The sequence below is a fragment of the Megalopta genalis genome, chromosome 8 (assembly GCF_051020955.1).
Source record: "Megalopta genalis isolate 19385.01 chromosome 8, iyMegGena1_principal, whole genome shotgun sequence".
Lineage (NCBI taxonomy): Eukaryota > Metazoa > Arthropoda > Insecta > Hymenoptera > Halictidae > Megalopta > Megalopta genalis.
In genome coordinates, this window is record NC_135020.1 from 21404636 (window position 1) to 21429504 (window position 24869).

General features: G+C 38.7%; 1 protein-coding gene across 4 annotated transcripts in view; it reads left to right on the forward strand.

Moving 5' to 3' along the window:
- LOC117225690 (protein couch potato) overlaps positions 1 to 24467 on the forward strand; it is a 319388-nt gene extending 294921 nt beyond the window's left edge. For all 4 annotated transcript variants that reach the window (XR_013033975.1, XM_076524143.1, XM_076524145.1 and 1 more), the window contains one exon: positions 1307 to 24467. Coding sequence is in view for 3 of the 4 variants with exons in the window: in XM_076524145.1 (XP_076380260.1) it covers positions 1307 to 1361 (55 nt within the window). In the remaining variant the exon portion in view is untranslated. The remainder of the gene's footprint in view (positions 1 to 1306) is intronic.
- The last annotated feature ends 402 nt before the right edge of the window (positions 24468 to 24869 follow it).

Here is a 24869-nt window from a genome sequence, read left to right on the forward strand (position 1 = left end):
GAGTTATTTGATTATCTTATTATTTCAGATATGATAAAATAAATAATCCGCGAAAGATATAGTGCTTGAAAAAAATATAAAGATATAATGTTTGAAGTAATATGTAACAAAAAGATTTTATTTCAGTTCGATCTTACGAGATTTTGGGCTCGAATAATAATTTCAAATAATTATAAAATAAAGAAACATGTTATTCAAAATAATATTAAAAATAATTTCATTTCAAAAGAGATCGCAAGCATAAAATATATGATAATTATGATTATCATATGTTAATTAATTAATATAATATATATATATATATATATATATATATATATATATATATATATATATAATTTATAATAAATATAATTAACATAATATTAATTAATATAATTAAATAATAATAAATTAAAATAATACGTTGCTTGAAATAGTCTCTCATATGATGCCATTTGAAATGTGCGCAGGTCTGATAGAAATAATCAAATTAATTTGATACACTTTATTATTTAGACTCATTCTAAACTATAGCATAATAATCAAAGAATCCGGGACAGTTAGACCAAAATATTGAATTATATTTAAATATATAGTAAAAGTTGTTGAGTAAATCATTGAAATACACTTTTGTAATAAATTCTTTACAATGATCTATTTTTATATGTGATTCGATAGGAGTTCGCCGTTAGTTTGATTTAATAGATTAAACCGAGAGTAAACTGAGCTCTCAAAAAAACTTTTTTCATTCCAAATGACAGATAGAAATGTCGACGAATATACGACGGGAACTGTGTTCTATAATTATTTTGTATAAGAAATCTGTTTGCACACAGTTTACATGCAGCAACTAAAAATTTGATTTACATATTATACGTAACGTAAATACGATCGTTCAGCATACTATCATCCTTCTTTATTCCTAAGAATTTTTCCCAGAGAACAATGACAGGCACAAAGAATTTTCAACTTGATTTCGACCATCGCTGCTCGTAGAAACTCTTCTCCTAAGATGCTCCTACTTTAGCCGTCTGTTTTAGTTGCAATCGCTTCAACTCTACATTAAAAATTCCAATTATCTATTCTCTATGAAATCGAGCGTAATGTAGCAAAAAAGAAAAAAAGAAAAAAAAGAAACACTGACAGATGCCGCCAAGAAACCTTGTCGCGTACGAAAGCGAACGTTTCACCGAGCGGTCTCCCGATCTGAAAAGGGTTCTCGAATCGAGTCAGAGAGATCACCGTAACACCGACAATCAGCGACGTCGAGGTCGCTGTGCATCTCTTCTGCGAAACTGATTAATCGTTCCCTTCGTTTTTCCAGGGATCAAAGAGAGAAGAAAACGGGCAACCTTAAGATCGACATCAACGGCATGTAAGGGAAGCAAAGGACCGTGTTCAAGCGTGCTTACACCCCTCGGGATAATCGAAACGCAAACGGCAAACAAGTCAACCGAAATTTGGATCGTTCATCTGCGCCATGGTAACGAAAATCCCTAGAAATATCAGGAGGACCGCCGAAGTTGACGCGCATTTGGCATCATCGGTCGCTCCGACCTCGGAGAACCAACACGTACGAGAGGCTGTAGGAGGGGTGGGGGCGCATGTACGCGGCGAAACGTGAACAAAGACGGAGAAAGGGCGGGAGAAGGGCGGGAAAAATGGCAAAAAAAAAAATTACGACGAATTATAAGGAGGGGCGGCGAGGGGGAGCCCTTGCGCCCCGGCAAGCACCAGTAGGCAAATTCTGTAAATTCTGCGGCGCATACGGCGTTACATTCGCGACTCGCGGGGGCCCAAATAATCGCGTATAATAATATTCCTAGGTATATATATTTTTTAACGACTTAACTTATCGATTCGTAGCCGTGTATTACCTTCTCTATTTATTTTCCACCGAGTCTTTGATTGAGATCGACGACGACGACGAAGAACGTTGGCTGAAGAAAGGAGAACGCGGCCAGTAGAACGGGTGTGGAGGGGGATTAGAGCACGCGGGGGGTGGGCCCGAGTTCCTCGAATCGAGAACAAAACCGGCCCATCGTTATTTCGTTTTCTATGACCGCGTATTCTAAAAACACATCCGAACGAAGGAAAGGAAGGCACTCTTCAAGTCACACGCTCACGTAACACTTGTTCACACACACGTAAGTCCACACTTCACAGACGCGAGATTCTTCTTTTTTTTAAGAGCGAGCCCCGCGCCGTCCTGCCACGGATTATCAATCAATCAATCGAAATAGTAACGGAGTCAATTGTTGCGAACGATCAGAACACCTTCGGTCGAGTATAAATCTCGGCGGAAGGTCGTCTTTTGTTTAACCCCTTGCACTGTAACGAGTCGGACTCGTTATGATTGTGTCATACGTGATCTACGAAAATACGAACGTTTATTCAATTCTTCGAAATCGAAACGAGATTCTCCTGTTATCAAAATCTAATCATGGATGAAAAGAAAAAGCAAAAATTGTCTCGTTCTATCAAGGAAATTATTGAATCGTAGTGCAAGGGGTTGAAGGAACGTCTTGGAGAAGGAAATCGATTCGTTGAGCGTGACCGTGCACCTTGGAAGCAGGAAGATTGTTGGAATGTTGAAACTCGAAAATCGAAATCGTTTCTCGCAAAATACAGTCGCTTTAACCTTTGGAAGCTGGAATCACGTCGGCATTGCATTAGAAGCGACATTTTTATTCCGTGCGCGTGGAAAGTGTTCTAACGCAAGTTTAATTGAAATGTGTAGGTTGCCGACGGTACATCTAACAAGGAATCTAACATTTGTTAGATCTCATATGTGAAATTAGAATACTTTTGAAAGTGTAGAAAAACGCGAAATTGAATATAACATTGAATCTCCCATTACGGACTAGGAAATAAAAACATTTCCTGAAAGAAAGATCTTTAACACTAAATTTACGGGACACAAAAAACAGCTGTTTCATATTAGTTTATAAAAGTAACAATAAGACATTCGTTCTGATTTTTAACAAGTGTTGTTGTAACATTTGCCGTAAGTAACACATAAATGGAATAAGTAACACATAAATGGAATAAATAACTCATAAATGGAATAAATAACTCATAAATGTGTCTTTGCGATATGAATAATCGTAAATTAAAAAATTAGCGACCCGTCATTTTGACGGGTTCCGTAAATCAAGTGTTACACAAGGCAACGCAATAGCACATTGTCGTGTCGATAATCACGGCAAAAACGTTAAATTATACCACAACAATTTTGTCATTTTATATTCGTCCGAGATGTTCCAGCTATTCTTCGTTAACGCGACAATCCAGGTTCGTAATATTTCAAAGAAAATGCCACGCAAAGAGACACCCGAGCCTTGGATATTTGTAAAGCAGAGGTAGTTGCGCAAGAAAATCATACTCTGGACGGAGAGAATTAGAACTTACACTACGGCTCGAAGCGAATCCCAAATGGTTAAAGCGATTCTATCGCGATGAAAGCTAGAATTTGTTTCAAAAAGCCGCGAGGATCTTATCGTTGCGGCGTCTCGATTTCCTGGCTACCGAAGCCCTAGGGAAATCGCGGGGATCACGCTTATCAATTCCGGGACTAATTGGACGGCCGCGCGCGGGATCACGGGACGCGGAAGGACCGGGCAAAGACGGTCGCGGGCTGCTCGTGAACAAAATTGCATAATATAGACGTGAAAAGAGACGAAAACGAATACATCAAGCTTAATACCAAAGGTGCCCTAAGAAGCGTGTATTTATGTTTTATGATTGGCGCGTCGCAAAACGCGAGCATATACATTTAATTATGTATCTTGTTAAGGAGAGTTTAAAGTAATCCTAGACGAGAAAGAGTCGAATGCCAGGTAGACTTGAGCGTGTGCGGAACGCGTGTGTGCGTGCGAAAATGCTGTCTAAAACAGAACAGGAGAAAAATAACAAGAGAGAGAGAGAGTGTGTGTGTGAGAGAGAGAGAAAGAGAAAGAGAGAGATGGAAAGAAAGAGAGAGATTGAAAGAAAGGGAGAGAGAGAGAGAGACAGAGATAGAGAGAAAAAGTATGTGTGTGTGCCTGTGAGATCGAGAGTACTACGTAATATAATCTTATACATATACATAACGAATGCGAACATATCATAGGATTAAGCAAGTAGAAAGAAGAAAGTTAAAGATCTTGTACGCAAGAGGTAAACGAGGAGAGAAAAAAGAAAATACTTTTAAACGATCTGTCGTTTGTAGTGGCGCAGGCGCAGGTTAGAGATATTAACGCGGGGGTGGCGGTGCGTCCTGCGCGCTAGATACAACGGCCAACTCGGCACGTAATTTGCCCAAGTGCCTTCCCGTTGGTCGAGTCATGCTGTAATCGTACCGTGTGTTTGTCTCGTCCCGATTTTCAAAAGGAAAACGAAAAATCACGAAAAAAAAAAAAGAAGAATGAAGGAAAGCAAGAAATAACGTCGAACAACCCCCAATACCAGATCCAACCAGATCCAAAACTAACTCTCAGACCCCCAACGATGTCCCAGAAAGAAAGAAAATCCCGTGCGAAAAAAACACCCCGAGTCCCCAGGCAACAGAGAAAACGGAAAATAACGCTTCTTCACTATCCTCAAAGCTGTTCGGGCCTGCCTGATAGTTTTCTATCGCCTCGTCGTTTTTCTACAATGTGTACACAGCCCTCTCGAAGGTAGTTGCCGCATCCAGGATGCGTGTTCCTTTTAAGATACGTTCTCGATCCAGACGATCCCCGTTGGAGCGCGACCGGTCCTCCTCGTGGCGCTCTTCAACGCGGAGACAAACGGGGGAGGAAGAAAAAAAGCGTTCTCTCAATCGGCGATCGAGACACCTCGTAGAACTCTCAGAAAGATTCATATTTTTCTCACGTAGGTCTCACGGATGTTTCTACAGGTCTCGCGCGGCTTCTGTCGGCGGGGCGCTTTCCGCGGATTCGAAGCTGAAGTGTTTCCTGCTACACCACCGGGCATTTATTAAATATGAGAACGAGCGGTGGTGGTGGTGTCGGCTCGCGGAGCAACCGACGGTAGAGCAGTCTGCCATTGATGTTATCGTTCAGGCTCACCGACGCGAACAGTTCACTTTACGATAATAGCCGCCGTAAAACAGACCTCGGTGCTCGCCAAAGAAACTCCTCCCGAGGATCGCAATGATCAGTTCTGCTTGGACATGTGGCTAGAAGCTGTTGGACTGTTGGCAGAGGGAAGCCTCTGTCTCTTACAGTGATGAACGGGATCTAAAACGACCATTCGGACTGCGCGAAATTTATGCCAAAATTTTACGTCGACAGTAACACAAAAGATCGGTTTGAAATGAAACCATTCGTTTAACTGAATTGCAACAGAAACTGAAATAATTGCGTCCATTCGGTAGAAATCAATGAAAATATTCTTTTCTTCTTGTTTTGACAGGTTTCTGTTTCTTTTTCTTCCCTGGTTTTCTTCATACTTTGCTGTCTTTCACAAATGTCAGATTATGGATTAAGATTACAAATTTTCGCTAAGTACTTAAGAGCGTTAAGTGGCGATCAGTTTTATAAAAAGACCAAGTTGAAGATTCTTAATTTTAAGCCTTTAAGAAAACGTTACTTTAGGCTATCAAAAAGCCATTTCGGTTCGTACATACGTCAATTGCATATCTATACGATTAAAATAACGAAAATTTAATGAAAAAATTTAATATATATAAAATTTAATAATATATAATTTTAATATATCCAAAATTTGCGATGGCAGCTGTGGCAGATTGAAAATTATTTACAATGTTGCACTCGCACCTACTTGGCTAGACTTGTTGGCTAGACTTCTTTGCGTTTAATAATTTATCTGGTAGAAAGGGGCAATATTTATTTATTGCATATGTGTCTACGTAATTAACGTTCATTCGTAGATTTTCAGAACAGACCAATTTGTTTCGATTCAGAAGAAGCGAATAATATTCATATTTCGTAGTAGTTTATTAACAGATGATGCTGGCATAGCTAAATATAAGTAGAGATGTACGCTTACAGGCGGTATAAAAAGATTCCGTTTGAACATGTTCGAACAGAAAATAAAATTCCAATGCTATTAATGGCAGCACTTGACGTGTTTATTACCGAGCGTAACGTATTCGTTATGTCCCAATTTTCGCGACGCCCGACACCCGACATCGTGCATATGTCGCAATCATGGTTTCGCATCCAGCGTTAATAAGAAACGAATGCAGTTTTGTATGCACTGATAAATGCAAGTCAGAGAGAAATTAGCCGTGCCGTTAATTACATTTTCAACGTACGATTCAAGTTGCATTGTGCCGAATTGAATGACAGAATTTCTGAAGCACGATCAAAATCTTTAGTAACACTCGGAATTGCTATGTTCGTGCATTTCAACGTGCTCGATTTTACGAAAGCTTTAACAAAATTTAGAAACTTTGTCGAACTTTTGTTGAAGTTAATCGCATCATCCAAACTCGACACGTTTAATAACATTCATTACATTGAGAACTGCAGAAAAGACGAAGTTTTCGTCATTAAAGAGTTCAAAAGAAACGATATTTAAATGTTTATTAATCGAGCCGCGAACGTTCGACGATTTCGCATTTGTTCAAACTAACGTGCTTTTACGCTTTGCATTTAAACCTTGTCGCTGTTTCGACGAGAAATTTTCGTTCGACTATTTTCAGTTTGATTTTGTCGTCGATCTTATTTCACGTACCCTGAGAGCATTCTGAACACATCTATGGAGAGACTTATGTTACAGTGGGACGAACTTTTTCAACGTAATGCCATTGTCCAATTGCTCTAGTTTAGAAAGTTACTCACACAGAGATTTAGCATTCTGATTTACGTCAAGGTGCAAACTCATTAGAGACGCCTCGTAGCTCTGATTTCTTCTGATCATGCAATTGTTCGCTGCAATCCGTACGTTGGAATCGAGGTCTTGTGCGTCGAGTGATCGTCTGACTCTTCGATAAATGTCTTTTAATCAGTTTTTACCAGTAGAACTTCGACATTTATTTGACACTAATTTGAAAGAAAGAAATGGCCAATGTTATTAACTATTTTTATACGTTGCAATACAATAATATAATACGCGCAATCTTCGATCTACAATATTCTAAAATAGAGAAAACATCTTTCAATCAAATTCTTTCGTTGTTGTTAACAATCATAATATAGAAACAGATTCGACAGTACAATATTGTCGATAATTTGTGTTTGGACATTACAATTATGATGGAAATACAACTTTTACAGAGTTACAATGTGATTCGTATTTTCGTTAAAGAAAGTATCTAGCAAGTTCAATAAACAAGCAATTATTCTAACCGAACTGAAAATTGTATGCATTTATGGTGGAAAGTAAGCAGTTGAAACAGTGAAAAACGATAAACGCATTATAGGAATTTAATACTTTTACCGCGTTCTATATTGAGAACGATTCTCTAATAACATTTGTTCCAATTCTGATCTTAAGAGAAAGATTCAGCCCATCACGTGTTGCTCGAAATTATTTCCTGACTAACGATTAACCCTTTGCACTCTAGTGGCGAATCCGAGACGACGCCAAAAATTGCTACACTATTTTGAAAAGAATTTTCACGTTATTAAATTTATCTGTGTTCGATAAATCGTCAAATAATATTCATATGTATCAAACGGAAACAATCGTATCAAATGGAAATACTGTAGGTTGAAACAAATGTCTTCATTTTCGAATTAAAATAGCCTCGAGTGCAAAGAGTTAAAAGTACTGCGGTATTGAAAGTATATTGTAGAATTGATTTGGAAATTAAAGAAATAACTCTGATTCCTTGATTCTCGGGAAATCTGTCGAACAGCTTGGTCCAATATTAAAAGTGCTATTACACTATCCATAACTTACTAAAATCATTCAAAGGCTGAATTTTCTTTCTTGGCAGAAAGGTCCACGAATCCAATTGTAGACATGATTCACGATAAAATTCAGAGGAAATTTTAAAAAGTTCAAGAATCTGGACATATTATTTTCAGCGTATTATTAATCACAATATCGTATCAGGCTCTTTATGAAGATTCCAAACATAATCGACTAAATATGAATGTTATTCGCTTCTATCAAATCGAAATATAAAATCCTACCCCTCTAATATCAACGTTTAAACATTAAACTAAAGGTATACAATAAACATCAATAATATATATATATATATATATATATATATATATATATATATATGTATATATAATAGTGACAGACAAATGTTAACAGGTGTGGCTATGAAAGAAATCGTAATTCGGGTTAAAGAAAAGCAGAAATTTTTATTCGGTTTTCTTATTGACACGCGAACTGTTGATTTTACGCGTGGATCTCGTCAAAGCGGACGAACGGTTTTTGTCAGCGTAGAGGAAACCGAATCGAATCGATCCGAGCGAGCCAGGGCCAATTCCAGCGTGGCGAAATGAACGTTCAAGTGGGAAAGGCTCGGTTCCCAGGGAACTGGACCGTCACGAAATTTAGAGCGAGACGAGTTATCCCTTTCTTGGCGCTAAAGACCGCGCGGTCACGAGAGATCTCTCGATGGAAGTATGCCAGTAATCATCGCCGTTATTGTCACGGGCCCGTGCCGACAGAACGAACGGTTTTCGAAATCTTCTTTCGTCGTTTCGTGAGCCTGGAACGCAACGATGCTTCGAATCCGGAAAGCGTGTCGTCGAATCAGAGACAAACGGATAGACGAATGACGAGATAGAGGGGGGGGGGGGAGGGGGGGAGATGAGAAAGAGATAGAGAGGGAAAGAGTGTGGTGATGAGATTTCAGGGTTGTCACTCTTCTGATACATATCGTTAGTCATTAAGGGATTGCCGAGCAGGTCGTTTAAAGTAGGCAACTGCCCTGGAAAGCGTTTGCGATCGTCCAGAATACATGCGAAAGATGAAAAAGCTGGCTCTCCGAAGGGGAGAAGTAGATTCGAATTCGAGCGAGGTGAAAGTGATCGCGAAGGAGACTGGTTTCCGAGGATCTCTCGATCGTGATGAACTGGATCACGACCGGAAGGGACCGTTTTTGTTACCGTTACGCGGAGACAGGGCGAGATCGGTCTTGCGAAACTCCGTTCGTCAGCGAAATTCGGCTGCGCCGGACGATTTCAACAAACGCTTTCTATCCGACGTTCAGCGTTCAAATAGCCAGCCGCTTGAAACCGCGAGAGCATTGTCGATTCACGAACACATATCAACCAAATTCTCCGACACGTTAAGAGAGGATCGTGGACATATAATAATATATTATATCTATACAATTATATAAACGGGCCGCGACTGAATGTTCACTTTTTCCGGATAAGCATGAGCTCCTCGCGTATCCTTCGCGCTGTTTCTTTGGAAATGTCGGAAAGCACAGAGGGGAGGGGTGGAGAAGAAAGATAGGAGAAGGAAACTGGGTGTAGTCAATTCGTCTCTGACGTACCCGCTCGACACGCGACGCGGCATTAAATTGTGATGTTTGAAAACGACGGAAAGTATAGCCTAAGTTCTAACCCAAGCGAGGCCTTACATTTGCGAATTCGGGGAGAGCAGCGGCAGCCGCTCGTTTTACCATTCGTCTTTGCGTTTCTTTTCCACTGGTAGGAACAAAGAGAGAGAGAGAGAGAAATAGAGTGAAAGAAAACAGGAAAAAGAAACAAAAAAAAAAGAAAGAAGGGAAGAAAGAAAGAAGTAGGAAAAATTGTGCATATGCTTCGCGATTCCCGATCTTTTTTCCCGCGGGAATCGTTCTCGTCACAGAACCCCCACGCCCCCTCCCATTCAAAGATTTTCTCGGTCCCACGTAACGACTCGTTCTATTTTTCACGTTATTCGAGGATTCGAACCATGACTACCGACGCGGAAAACAAACATGGGGGCTCTCAAATGCCTTTCCAAGGGCAACGTATTCGCTTGACCTTAACTTAACATATCATATTACGATATAAACAATATAGTTGTACTGCCCAAAATAGAGCGAGAGAGAAAGAGAGAGCGCGAGAGAGAGAGAGAGAGAGAGAAAGTAGGAGAGACAGTCTGTGGATAGTCGCGTTTGTGTGATCGTGCGAGCGAGAGAGAGGGAGAGAGAGAGAGAGAGTGTGAGGGAAGACAGTGTTATATAGGTGATCCGACCGCCGATGGTCGCGCGATTCTGTCGTATCGGTCCCAGGAGATATTGTACAACAGCTTAGGAACTATTTAACACACCGAGGAGAAGTGATACTCGTGCGAACAGAGAGCGCAAACACAGTTTGCTCGGGATATCTTGTCATTCGAGGCTCACCCGTTAGAGGACGTCGTCCGGCAGGACGATATGTACTCGTTCGTATAAAGAGAGATTGATATGATAAACACAGAAAATTTTTCGGCACTCACGGCCAAGCTTTTGCTACTTTTGTACTAAAACGAAAAGAGAAAAAACAAAGGGGACGCGTTGTAATCGGAAGCCAGAAGAGAACGCTATTCGACGACGATTTTTCCATGGATAGCTATGTCTTGCTCCGTCTATTAGGGATCCGTAAACTGCTATTCGCGCTTTCCACGGCTCGTTTCGAACATTGTTTTCGTTGTTCTTGGATCTCGCGCTTGCGACCAAAGAGAAATAAACGATGCGTTTCTCTTGTTCGATATTAACATATGGAATTTCGACGGCTGAAGTTTGCTCCTGCGAACGCAATTTGGAAGATCTTTTCGAACGCGAAATTTTATTTTTGCCTTGCGGGAAACGTCTTTTGTCATTGCTGAATTAGCGCGCAGGAACTCCCGAGTCTATCGAAATTTTATATAAATGGAAATCCGAATCGGCGAATCTGCATTCTAGACTCCGGAAGAGCCAATTTGGCGGATATAGAATAGAAACGTGAAACAAGTGGGGATAAACGAACGTTCAAGCACGAACTTTTATTGCATGCGATGAAACATTTATTATGCAATAGCGTAATAATATTGTCGTCAATTTCCACCGGGCAAAATCCAGCTGTTTCGAAAAGACTCGATGCAATTGAATTCGAAGAGAGAAACTTCGCCGGAAAAGTGAACTAATTAGAAAGTACAATTTAAGGGTTAGAAGAAAAGGATTCGGAACGAGCACGGGAATCAGCGTGACATCGCTGAAGCAACGATAGAACATTGTAAAATTGTTCGGCGCTGAATGTTCAGCGATATTCGTGATCGATGATCGATGATTGTTTTAACTATGCGTGTGGTACGTCGAAGAGTTCGGGTCAGAAGTTCAACGACTCCTGACGATTCTTCAGCCGTAATTACATCTTTTTTCTTTGGATGATCATCGCGGATGAATTTGAATCATGTTGTTTGATCGATTTCAATGGTTCGGACGATTAGCGCGAACGATGCGAAAAGGCGAGCGAATGGTGAGAGACGAAAGATGGGAACAATGCTTTCAATAAATTTCATCGACGATGAATTTCAGAAAAGTGAGAAATAAGAAGGAACGTGATCAACGTTCGCCAATGAATTTCAGCTGTGGTTTATCATCGTGTACGATCGAGGGACGAGAAACGAGAGAGAACGACGATGCTTTTATTTTATGAATTCCAACGCGTTGAATGATTCGTTCACAGTAAACGCAGCGATCCAAAAGGAGAAGGTGTAACTTCGGTTATAGAGAGACCAAACGGACTAGAACTAGGGGATCGAATAAAGGAGATAGGAATAATATCAGCAATGGACGCGAAAGGAGTGTCTTGACGGCGTCGACGACGCTCACAGCCGATTCTCCGATGAACCACTAATGGGGGCGGGTTCGCTCGCGATCGACGAATCGTTTAGATTGAATTTAAAAGTGCTTTACAAGTGAAACTAACTCATATCAGTAGGCAGTACGCTACCGTTCTATACAGTTAATAACATTAGAGAGTCGCATTCGCGTAAGAATATTAGAAATCGATATAAATATGGAAAGTATATAAATGTATATGTATATCACGTGACATCGTAAACCGGAGAGGAAGTAAGAGGCAGGAGCGAATGGGAACGAACGAACGAACGAACGAACGAGAAAGAGAGAGAGTGAGAGAGAGAGAGAGAGAGAGAGAGAGCCAGTGAGAAAGATAGGTACATGTGGATCAGATATTTTGTACCGTAACTAGAGAATTATTCTGACAAGTCCATTTTCCGTTTCTTTTTTACATACATATATGTATATAATAGAGATTATATATATATACATATATATGTATACACGTATTACTCTGCGATCAGCATGTGGTAAACAGATCACCAGCGGGCGTGCTGCGCCAAGCAATGAACAGAGTGATCCTGAGAGCTTAGAGCAGAGATTCTGTGGTCCGAATATCTGGCTAAGCGAAGAACAAACACACGAAAGAACGTCGTTCAAGCGCAGGCGAAACGTCGTGAGACACACGTGCGATGGTCGGCAGAGTTCGATGTTTGAAACGGCTTCAGAACACGCGTGACCAAGGTACTCTGTTAGGGAGAGCCATTGCTATCCACCGAATTTCGAGGCAATGCTTGCGAAACTACGCGGAAAGGTGGATTAACTAGCCCATCGTCGAGGAGAGAAGGTGACAAATTAACAAAGTTGACGAACGCCAAAGACGTCGAAACACATATCTATCCAAAGATCACGAGCCTCGAGACGATCGTCATCCCAGCATTGAATCTTCGAGCTGCACCAGCCTTCGGAAGAATCGAATCAGCTCGGACTCGTCGCAGACCGACGAGATTCGATCGTCCGATTACGTTCGAGGAGACTTCGAGCACATGCGTGCTCGACGACTCAACGCTAATCCCGGCGAGCTTTGAACCCCCGAGACCGTGGAAATCGTGCTCAGAACTGTGGAGCAGGTTAACAAAAACCGGAAGGAAGCAACATGCCACGGAAAATACAATTGAAACAGACCCCCGAATCCGTCCTTGAAACGAGATGAACTCAGCAAACGGACGCCCCGAGACCGTCGACTCGGATCAGCTTCGACGACGAACGATGTCGAACGATGATATTTTTCCCGAGAAATTATTTTTTATTGCGCCTCGCTCTGTCCGTCACGCAATTTCGATGAAACGCTGGTTAGACTGAAGCCGAATGTCCATAAACAGCTAGCCGCAACCGGAAACAACGACAACGACGCTTTCGAGAGACGAACTTGATAATCGCAGAAAATTTCTTGTCCGCTGGCTGATGATCACGATCACACACGAACGTTCCGGGGGGTTCAAAACAGCGAAACGCATCGGCAAGCTACGATGTCGGCGATGAAAGTGATAAATAAAACGCGACTGATCGCGAACCATGTACAACTAGACATATCAATGTTTGTTTTTTCTTTCTAGCACACAAATACAGAGCTCGCGGGCATCGTCGGCCGGACAGCGGCGACGGCCGCCATCGGACGGCCATTTTGTCGGCGCGAGTTCTGTCTAACTTTTTAGGCGTCCCGTATTTCAAGGTGATACAAAATAGATCGTGGACTCTGTACATTCCGAAAGTATGATAACTAGGGACCGTAGTTTATTGTATATTATATATTGTGTATGTATATATATACACACTTGTATATGTATACCTACGTACGCATATATACATATATATATACATATATTCGAGAAATTAGGCTCGGTTATGATTTAATCGCTATTTATTGTAGGCTCGACTGAGATATCGTGTCCTATTCTCGTTCGTAAAAAACGGACTGTGGGTTTTGTGCACTTATTATGCCTGGGCTGAAGATGTTTATGCAATTTCTGAGACACCGGAGAACGTGTATATCAATAAAGATTCGTAATATCTTGATTTCACCTTTCGATTGGCGAAAGAAATTTCTCCCTTATTCGAAGCTTCGCGAGGATCATTACGAGATTGAGAATTTGCATAAAGATCCGCGATCCGCTCATGGTATAGACATAGACGATTTTATAAAATTTCACGTAGTTAGAGATTTAACAAACATTTTATGTCTCTTATTTAATTGGAAGATTACGGTAGGGAAATTGTTGATAAGACTTCTATTTGGAATTTTCGTTCGTTACGAATGATCGACGTTGTTCGCGTATAAAAATCCGCGATTTGCTGATCAAAAGTATCAACGTCGTGATGTTTCCGAGATCTTTTGTTTTCTAATGTCGCGATTTATACAGGATAAATCGATCGTAGGTTGTTTGTCGCGTAGTTATTAAAAATTGTACGGCGTCGCTCGCGCGCTTTCTGTGGTATTTAGTTTATCCACGAAACGTTACGTCCGTTTTATGCTCGTCGTATATATTTTTAGCGGAACTAATATTGTCTGACGGTGATTTTGATCCTTTGCCTTGGTAGACTGAGGTCAGAATGAACAGAGACTAATATTAACTACAATAATCGCTGTATTATTATTCTTTTAATTAGAATGCTAGAACTTGTTTGTTGAACACCGTTCATCTCTTTGTCGTACTCTAATCGCGCGTAAAAGAATTATAGTTTAAATGTTACCCTAAGCTATATATTTATTTGTGCAAAGTATTCTTAGCTTTACGTATTTATTGTATCGCGTACGTTGACCCTACTCTACTCGCCACACAATGAGTATGCTGTTCAAAGTAATTCAGGGTTTACTAATCCTCGGTTATGCGGGTTTGTCTCTGCGGTAAATCGGCGCATTGAAAATTTGAAAACGTGCAACAACGACACTGGTGATTGCATTTTTACATTAACTGAACAGATTTCGCGAATGTATATTTCGATCGCATTTATATTTGCATCTTCTTCTCTTTTATTATAAAATTTGCTGGAACTATGATTAGATTGCGGATTTTATGCATTTATTATAGTTTGGATAGTAACAAATTGAACATACAAATACAATGCCAAATGGTATACGGCTCGATGAAATTTTCATTCTATTCCAGTTCTAATAATATTCTAATATTATTCTAATTTCAAAAATTAATGTCGGCGAAGTTTATCTGGGCAACTGTTGCAAACAATTGTAATGTTCGTGAGTTTTCTGAGAAACATGAAGCAAATCATGAAACATTCACAGCGGATTGTAGTTCATTAGATTGGTGCAGTTTTTTCGTTAGAACATATTGCTTGATTAAAAGGGTTTAAATTTACCGTGAAATAATTTACAGATATTCTCGAAACGAAGACACTTTTCTAAGTACAATATTTTTATCGTATTATATATAATATTTTATCGATATTTTAACGTATTATATATAATATTTTATTCGACTCGCGGAGCCATGTAACAGTTTCCGGATAACCCAGACACACTGTGCAAAATAATATTGGTGTCAGCTATATTGGTAGGATGTAAAGACGTTGCGTTGGAATACAGAATAACGCAAGAAATTGAATTATATAAAAACATAAGAAAGTGAAACATTGAAAATTTAATATAAAATCGATCTTTCGTATTGATCGTCGAAAATTTAATATAAAGCTAAGAGTACCATCAGCAAGACATTATCTCCTCGCGGAGAATATGAATTAATTAATCCATAACAATACATGAATCAGAATTAATTACGTTAATTCTGTTCGTATCGACAGTAACGAATAAACGGCCAATTTTCATGCATTCATGGCATATGCAAAGCGAAATACAATGAAACGTGTATAATAGTAAAAATTAGTAATATTTTTATTTTGAGATCTATCTTCTAATAAACGAATGTAGTCCTTTAATTATTCTAATTTTATATATGGAAATTTGCACAGTGATTCACAATCTAGCAATGAATACGCAAAAAATTACAGTAGTATTTAAAAACATAACCTATTTCTCGTAAATAAAAAGCAACAAGAGACATTATTTCTCCGTATTATTAGGAATGAAATGACCATCATTATTAAATACATAATTTATATGAAAACATCAGAACAAATTAGGGGTACCGATATTTCCAACTTCCTTAAACCATTAATAAAAGAAGTAATACTTTATCAAAGTATATCTGGAAATCGAGGCGAACGATCTTTTATTTTGCAAATCCGCAGTCTGGTCTTTGGTATTGCGAGTTACAGCCATTTTATAATTGGTCCCAAAAAAAAAGAAAAAATTGAGAACTGTCCTGATACGATAACATTATTTCAACTCGCAAGTAAACAATGTTGATCGCCAATATTAACACGTTAAGTGCCGAATATATCAACCCGAAAAATCGTCACAATATCGATAGTCATTTAATCAATGAAATCGAAGCCAGAAGGTTAAAAATTACCATAGTAATTATTTAACTCTTTTGTATTCTAAAAATCCTATTAGCATTCAGTTTGTTCGAATATATTACAATAAAAGTGAATTTCTAACACCAGTAGAATATTAGTATGACCCATGTGTGACCGACGGGGCGCTCGATGTGTTAACGTTCCAAAATCGAGGGTACACAGTGACCTAACTATTTTAAACAGCATATTTCGCTACCAAAGGGTTGAAATCATTATAGTAGGTAACCCGGGATTAATTCCTGCCCGCTCATTCCCGCGGGTTGTCCGTAAAAGAAATCCGCTGTGGATCACCGACGATCGAGACAACGCGCAACGGTTTAGGGGCTGATCGATCTGAATCAGCTCGGAATGTCTGCTCGACAGCTCGCAGGCAGTTTCATTCTGACTAGCGAACGTTCTTTAAACATAAGTACCTGAGATATTCGACTATTTATTAATTCTTAAAACTCGCGTAAACAATCCCAAAGAAAGAAAGATGCTATTATTACGTCTTCGTGAATTCCGTAGGTATCTTTTAAGCGACCATCGTGGCACGAGAAAATCGCGAGCAGTCGTTGTTTCCGAGAGAGCGGTCGTGCACGATGACTCTTCTATCAGATCGTTGCACATTTGATTTTCTTTTTATTTACAACACTGGAATTACCGGGCACTAAAACTGAGTTTTCGAGAATCTTTCACGAAAGATCATGATGGAACAATTGAGACTCCAGATGACTTTCTGTTATAATATCGACGCTAGTTAATCGATTTATTTAATAATTTTACACAAAGGCATCTTTATACTTTCAATAACGGATCATCCTGATCACTCTGATCATTCTAGCGTGAAATATTAGCGAAAGTTTCGTTCGTGATTAACTTCCTACTGGCAAAAATGTTCTCGCGCATAGAGCGCACACACCGATTTAACATTTATCCAAAACCAAATCAGTCTTTTAATCGCAACAATTCGGCACGAAGGTGCGTGATCGCAATTCGAATCAATTGTTCAATCTAAATAAATTATTGGTATAATTATACGTCGAAAGCTTCGTAACGAAGTTCTTTAATCAGTGTTCTGTAAAAGTTGAGAAATATGTACGTAAACGGACGAGTTTCTCGGTTGTTAAAAAAAAGCTACGTTTCGAAAATTTCGTCCGTTGAAACGTTCATTAGCGTCGCTTTTTCACGGAGCTTTGAGAAATATATTAGACGACGATCGATCAATCTCAATTCTAACATTAATCACGAAGTAGTAATTATTTGTTCTGAAACAATGAGCACGATGTTGCACGAAGATTCCACGCAAGGGAAGAACTACGGCTCTTAAGATCAAGTAAATGAATTTAATTTTAACTGAAATGAAAGTGCCGGCAGAGCCAACGACAGTAAATTGGAACCGTCCGAGCCTCGATCGCGGGATCGATTTTCAACGATGACCACGCATTCGTCCTAACGGGAGCGATTCAATTCGAACGAGGCACGATGCAAACAGAAAATACCGAGTGACAGTTATAGCAAACAACATGAACCGAGAGAGACGATGCGAACGCTAATTTACGTGGCCAGTAATTTACAGAGCGTAGAAACTGGGCGAATATATCGGAAAGTCAAGGAAAGATGTTGCATTTTGCGTTAGCTTTACGCGAAGAATTAGGCGATCTCTCTGTTCGAATTGAATTTCAAGCTTGAAACTGGAAAGTCAGTGAACCGTGATTCGCACGTCCTGTAATTAGAACGCAAGAATTCGGAATGCGAAGTCAAGAAAATGACGTTTGTATCCGGAAAACGAACTACAGATTGCGTTCGATTTTACTGTCTTCGACGGTGTATTTTGCATTAGCTTATAATGACACGGATGACGTCATTCCTGCTCTTTGAATTCACCAAGGAAATCGAGAATGGAAGACGTTAGGAACTTCGCGATTCATCGTTTCGCGTGCACTGAAATATACTTATTCGTATCCACGTTTCTGTGTTTCAACTATTTCGATGACGCTTTAAAAAAAAGAAAAATGAAAGTATCTTATATTATAATATTCGTTTGAGCACCTACGCGAAAATAACTTAATTATAAAGTAAATTATTCTTTCTGCATGCATGTTCGCGCGAAGAATTAGGGTTGTAGTAGACAAAGGTTGTAAAATTACGGGTGACGAAAATGAACAAATGCTTACACACCGAACCTAATTTATAGCGGTAGAAACGTAATAAGGTGAAAAATAAACGTGAGAATTTCTGAATGAAAAATAGAGAAATGTGGCTTCTTAAGAAACTATTTCGATATACGCGTTTCTGTTCCAAAGAGAAAATACATTTTTTTCACACGAATACTATTACGATATGAATCATATTATATCTCTTTTTTAGGTGCGTTAATTATGCTAAGTTTTTTAAGGAACAAATGTTCGCTTGTAAATCGTTGATTTAAAATCATTCTTTGTGATTTTTAACGAACCAAAGAGAAAATACCTGCACTGTTAACACTTTCGACGAATTCACGCGGCCGAAATCATGGTCCCGCCTATTAAATTCTTTTCAAATATTTTTGAGCCTATTGCTTTGAGAACAACGTGCCTCTTTTATTGGACATACTATGTATAAACAGCTGATATCTGGCATTGGTTACTAGAAAATTAGAATTTGAGTGGAACGTTTGTATAACCCTGGGTCGAAACGAACTCAACGATGTATTAGTTAATTGGCTAACAAACATTATTCGCAGTGTGTAATCATCTGCCAACGCACTCGTGTTGCATAATTACTGCCTAGACTGCGGATCTTTATGGAAATATAATAAATCTATAATTCATAGACATTAAAGTCGGACAAATTTTACCCTTTCAAGGATTGTGGCACACTCAATGGAACAAAAATGTTATGCAAGCTTCTCAAACGTTTCACTATGACGAGTTCTAGAAAGTAAAATTGCAAGAAAAATGTATAAAAATCTAATATTTTACTCATTTCTACGGTTTTGAGGCTTCTGTACAGTTTTGATGAAAACACAAAATTAGATTACATAGTTTTTTAACCAAAATATGATCGGGTTCGGATTTCTTATTTTACAGTCACTAAAAAGTTGTTTTTACTAAAAATTATTACGTAAATTTACATATCCGCGCACATATCGCGAAAAATCTATCGTAATTTTTGCTAAAATTACAAATATAAGATGAAACGATGGAAAAGGTTGCAAACGCATAAAATCCGCAGTCTAACGATAATTACACTAGCAGCTCGTATTTATACTGTTCGTCCGAATAGAGCATAAAATATTTATAATTCGCTGTGAAATCAACGTGCATACGACAGGAAGCAAAACAACGGGAGAAATAATAGCAAAATTCCTGATGACACATTTCAAGATCTATACTCCAGCATCCGTGACATAAAATTGCTTTATGTGTGCAGCTATTGGCCATTGAACAAGAACGGAAACATTTTATTTTTCTAGCTATGACGCTTTCGTCATCAATGGCATACTATCATTTGCTGCCTGTTGAATTACTATTGTTACAATTATTGCTATGACACTTTCAAATCCTACGAATTCACCAACTTGCTTACGAAATTCAGTTTAATGTATGTTTTTTGAAGAATTACTAAATCGTCGCTGGTTGGTAAAGTATTAATTAACTTGAACATTTGACGAGATTATAAATGATACGAAACCGTTGAACACGTAATAAAAACGCTTAACATTAAAACGAGATAATTCGCAACATTTTGGAGCAATTCCAAAAGAAAGTTTTATTCATTGATCAACTATTGAAATCGCTATTAAAAAATTCACCACGATACTAGAAAGATGTCTGTTAATTATTGTCTTTTGAGAAGCTACGAACACTAGAACTACCAAATATTGCCAGAATTGATTAATTTAAAGAATTATTAAATTTGTACTGTACACGTTTTTATTGTAAAAAAAACGTTCTAGCGTTTAAATACTTTTTATAATTTTCACAGAACGGTAGACAATGCATTATTTTACATTTATGAAAGGTCAAGAGCAGATTTGTTTCATAACTTCTGTTCAACTTCTCTAACTGTAAAATGCGTAATCAGATCTGGTAGTTCTAATGTCAAACGACTACCTATACCATTTTTTTTGTGAATTGATATAAAAAAATATTATAATATATTTCCAATTCAAAATTACCAGCTGTATTGTTACCGCAGTGATTCTGCTTGTTAACAATTGCTCTTCGTGGAACAGTTCCAGCGATGAATGTGCGTTACAGCATTTTACTTTGTGTTCGCTCCCTGTTCATTCTTTGAGCTCTTTTCAGTCCCGAGAGAACAAACCGAACCAAGCAAAGTAGTTCGGGTAACTGGAAAGTGTGAAGTCAATTGAGAAACTTCGCAAGTTCGTCCGACCGACGAAGAAAATCGGCGCTAGATCGCAACGATTCGGAAACAACTCGGTGTGTCCCGGGTGATAAACTTCGAAATGTTCAATTACGTGAGAATAATTCATTGCCGGAGAGGTAGGGATCGCGATATTTAGGGGAAACGACAGGCCCGGCATCGAATTGTCTCAGGAAACGTAGACCGTTCGAACGTTGCGATTGGATTATGCGAGATCGAAACATCATTTATTCGCAGCTGTCACGCGATTGTAAACAGGCTGGGTGCCGGGCCTTTCTCCGCTGGAATCGACAGTACAATCTCGAATTTCAGTGATCGAAACTCTTTTGCATATATCGTTTCGTGTATATTTCAGTACGTTTATACATTTTGAATAAATGTTTCCTTAAAAGTAATCTTCTCTCGTTCCGATAACGATTTTATTGGAACAGAATACGTTCTCGAGCTGTTGGAACCCGATTCCGCAACGAGCACTCGCGCTTCTTCAGAACAATGAACAAGCGCGTCTCTCGATGCATAGGTCACTGATTTCTACATTTTTAACCACCTATGACATCGGTTCATCGGTTCACCGGTGAAATGAACATCGGAAACATCGAATAAGTCGAGGGAAATAATTAACGTTCGCGTGAATGATTCTCGGTGAAAAGGCGCGCGCGGTTCAAGTTAAACGTGTAATGGAAACTGTTAGGAGAACTTCATAGTCAATTCGAACGAAAGTATCGATATTATAAGTGTAAATGATATTCGAAGTACGCGGATTCTTTGATACGTCGTTCTTGATTCACGCGGGTATTCGTACGAATTTGAATGCGAAGATTATTGGACTGTGGATCGCTGTGCGAACGTGCGATAGTTGATTCGTCGAACATCGGGGTAATCGAAATGTTTCACACCGACTTTAAGGATTCTCCTGGTATAAACATCGAAACAAAGTAGAGATGTTACTCTGTGTGTCGCGTTAACGTGTACCTACTCGGAAATGCATTGGGATCCACGGTCTGACAATGACTCTGAATTACGAGAGCAAGATGCCGGTAAACGAGACAGAAAGAGAGACGTGTTCGCGCGAGAATGTTCGATTAAGGGAGGTAACTAAAAACGGAGTGTAAACATTGTTCGACCACACGATTGTTGCGTTCGTCCGTGTGAATGTCGGCCATGCGTAACCATCGGCGACGCATGGAAAACACAACAGATGTTACAGGCCACTCTGTAATAGAAGCTAAGATGCCCGAGTTGTGATACCTTTGTAACATTTATAGAAACCGGTGTCTGTTGATGGAAGAAATTTTTGGGGAAGTCGTTCGCGACGCAACTCGACTCGATCAACGATCTATTCGCGACCAGCAATGTCGCTTAATCTGCAACGATCAATCATTTCTTAATCTACACACCTGGTTATCGCACGTACACTCGTTAGCCGCGCGAACGATCGTTGACGAACGAGTATAACTACTGTGACTGTATTCGAAGGATTTATCTGTGGTTGTGTCGTAGAAAATAATACTTGCGGAGTTTCATGGAAAGTACAGCTCTCGCCGATTTTTCTTTGGTTTTCCATTTCTTATAACCGCAGCTTGCAACCGAAAAATCTGACAAAATTCTATAAAATATGCGGCTTGATGCCCAAAATAAGCCACGTTTTTTTTTTCAAAATTTTAAAAAGTCACCGATGGGGGGAAACGGACGGAAAAGCGTGCAATCTATTTTACCCTGTAGCTACCCTCACGGAGAAGTTATAGGTTGGCAATTTTGCACAGATGAGTTTTTCTTGGTCAACTGTTGAACGGTATTATACTCGTCAAAACACCTGTAAGGGCAATTTTGACCATCTTAATCGGCTAGGCCCTTTGATACTGTATTGTATATCAACGGCTGCAACATGTTCTTGCTTCTCAAAGCAAGCTTAAAACACTAACGAAATAACGAGACTTGCCAGAACCTCTTACAAACTGTACTTAAACGTTCATTTGTTTGCAACCGATGTCCGAACAGACGGAAATCTGTTTAAAACCGTGGAAATTATTTAAATTTAATTTCGTAAAAGAAATTGCTTGCGGACGTCACGTGTTATCGATTTAAGGTTCAAAGTGTGTATAATATAAAATCAAATGAAATCTCGTCAAAATTTTCGTATGACACTCTTTTGAGAGTGTATTCGAACTTTATACATATACATAAAAATCCGCAGTACATATAGTGATTTCTTTTTGCGGAGAAGTAAGTTGATTTGAATATTCAAATCATATCTATCTAATAGATAAATCTATGTATATTCGGGCGAAGCATTCTTTAATAACAATATTACAATTTTGCGTGTATCGATGACGATTGTAGACACTCTGTCCACTTGTTCATGTCTTTCTTTCTTTACTTATACACGCCAGTTTTCGACGAGTAATTAAAACGGTTAATATTGACACCATAACGGTGGAACTGTTTTGTGAAGCTGTAATAATAATTAATTTCGTTTCGAGAACATAATATAAATTCTTAAGTACAAATTTTGAAACAGAAGAACAAAGATTTCTTGCATATTTTAACGAGGTAAAGTCACTTTATCGATTGAAATTCAATTGTACAATAACTGCGATGCCTCTTTGGTCTGTTTACCTCAGAATATAAATAAATCAGAATCGTGAAGTTACGAAGTTTACTATATAACTTCATACGTGAAGTACATTAAAATTCTCGAATATTTTGTTACGATTATTACTACCATTATAAGACAAATTATCGTTAATTTTAACGTATAATAACTAAAACCTAATAATTTTGTCACAACAACTACACCTGATTTTGGTTTTTCGAAATCAGTTCCATTTTTCTCGTAAACTGAGTGAACGCTCTCTAAATGTTCAAAGTTATAACTTTTATAAAAATAAGCAAGGAATATTTTTCACCGGCTAAAAAATTCCTCGCGGAAAAGAATGTAGAAACGTCATGACAGATTGCGGATTTCGTATATTTACGACGAGTAGGTGAAGTGTAACACCGAAAAAAAAGTATTATTTTCAAACTATTCAAATTTTCTAATAGGAAACAAGCATTTCGAACTTCTGTTTCATCGTCACTGACTCCAAGAATATGTATTCTACATAAAGATCTGCAATCTATTTGAAAACTTTTGAAGTCGTTTCGAAAACAAGAGAATTTCGAAATGCCGTGTTCTCTTCAAAATTTCTAAGTAAACACTCGAACTGGAATATTGAACGCCTTATCAGCAAGTTCAAACGACTCTATTGTCATGATTTCTCCCATACGCAGACACCCTATATCATGTTGAATGATAGAAATTATTTCAACGAATCCATGCGTGTTTTTAATATGCGAGCTACGTACGAAACTGTCATCGGTCAATCGAGAAGGGAATTAAACGGAGACATTTTTCAATTTTACAGAGCTATAGTCAGTCGCGGAGAAGTCTACATACACCTGGTAATCTGAAACAATCGCAAAAAGGACAAAGATTTTGCACATTTTATGGTCGTCGTTTAATATGCTTCATTGGTCGAAGTGTTCCGTATGTTTCTTTTAAATTAACCATGAAGACAGAATATTCGAAACATTCGTTGTTTCAGTTGTTCTCTTCACTACTGATTTAGTGAAATACGTTCAAGTGTGAAATAACTATGTATACTAGCATTTGCTATCAATCATCGTATTGATCACCGTTTTCAACGACACTTTCCAGTCTAGCAATGAAATTATTGATCTCACTTCCAATAAATAGGGGTATTCAATTTAAGAACTTCGATCTCAGTAAATACTTTTAATCCTTCGATAACAAATTCGTTAATTAAAAATTCGATGTTCGTCTAACAGGAAGATTAAAAAATATCTATGTCGATCTTTAGAAAACCAGTGCTGACACTTTCTTACATTGTGAAGTGCAATATCTAAAAAATTTCTCACACGGTGAAATAATGATAATAACGTCATGATTTTCACGATATTTGTTTAATCTGGACTAATAAAATACCGCCCATAAAATGTCCAAATCAATGCGAACAATCGAAACTTCGTAGGTGTAGACTTTTCTAAATCGACTATAATTTACGATACAGCTTTCACGCGACTATCGCGGAATCGTGAGCGTATAATAATTTTATTCTCGATTGATGCAATCTCCGTAAACACATGCTCGACGTTGAGAGACGTCTCTCTCAACCGAAATCGAGGGAGCGATAGGGGACAATTGACAAACGTAAACGTTTGACAACAAAACGGGGGACGTGGTAAACGACTATTCGGAAATAGCACAAGCAAGCAGCGGCAAAAACCGGCTGACTTCTTATTGCCGATCGTTATTTAATCACACGAGTAAACGTTCCATCCTCTACCAACGGATAACGTGAAATTATGC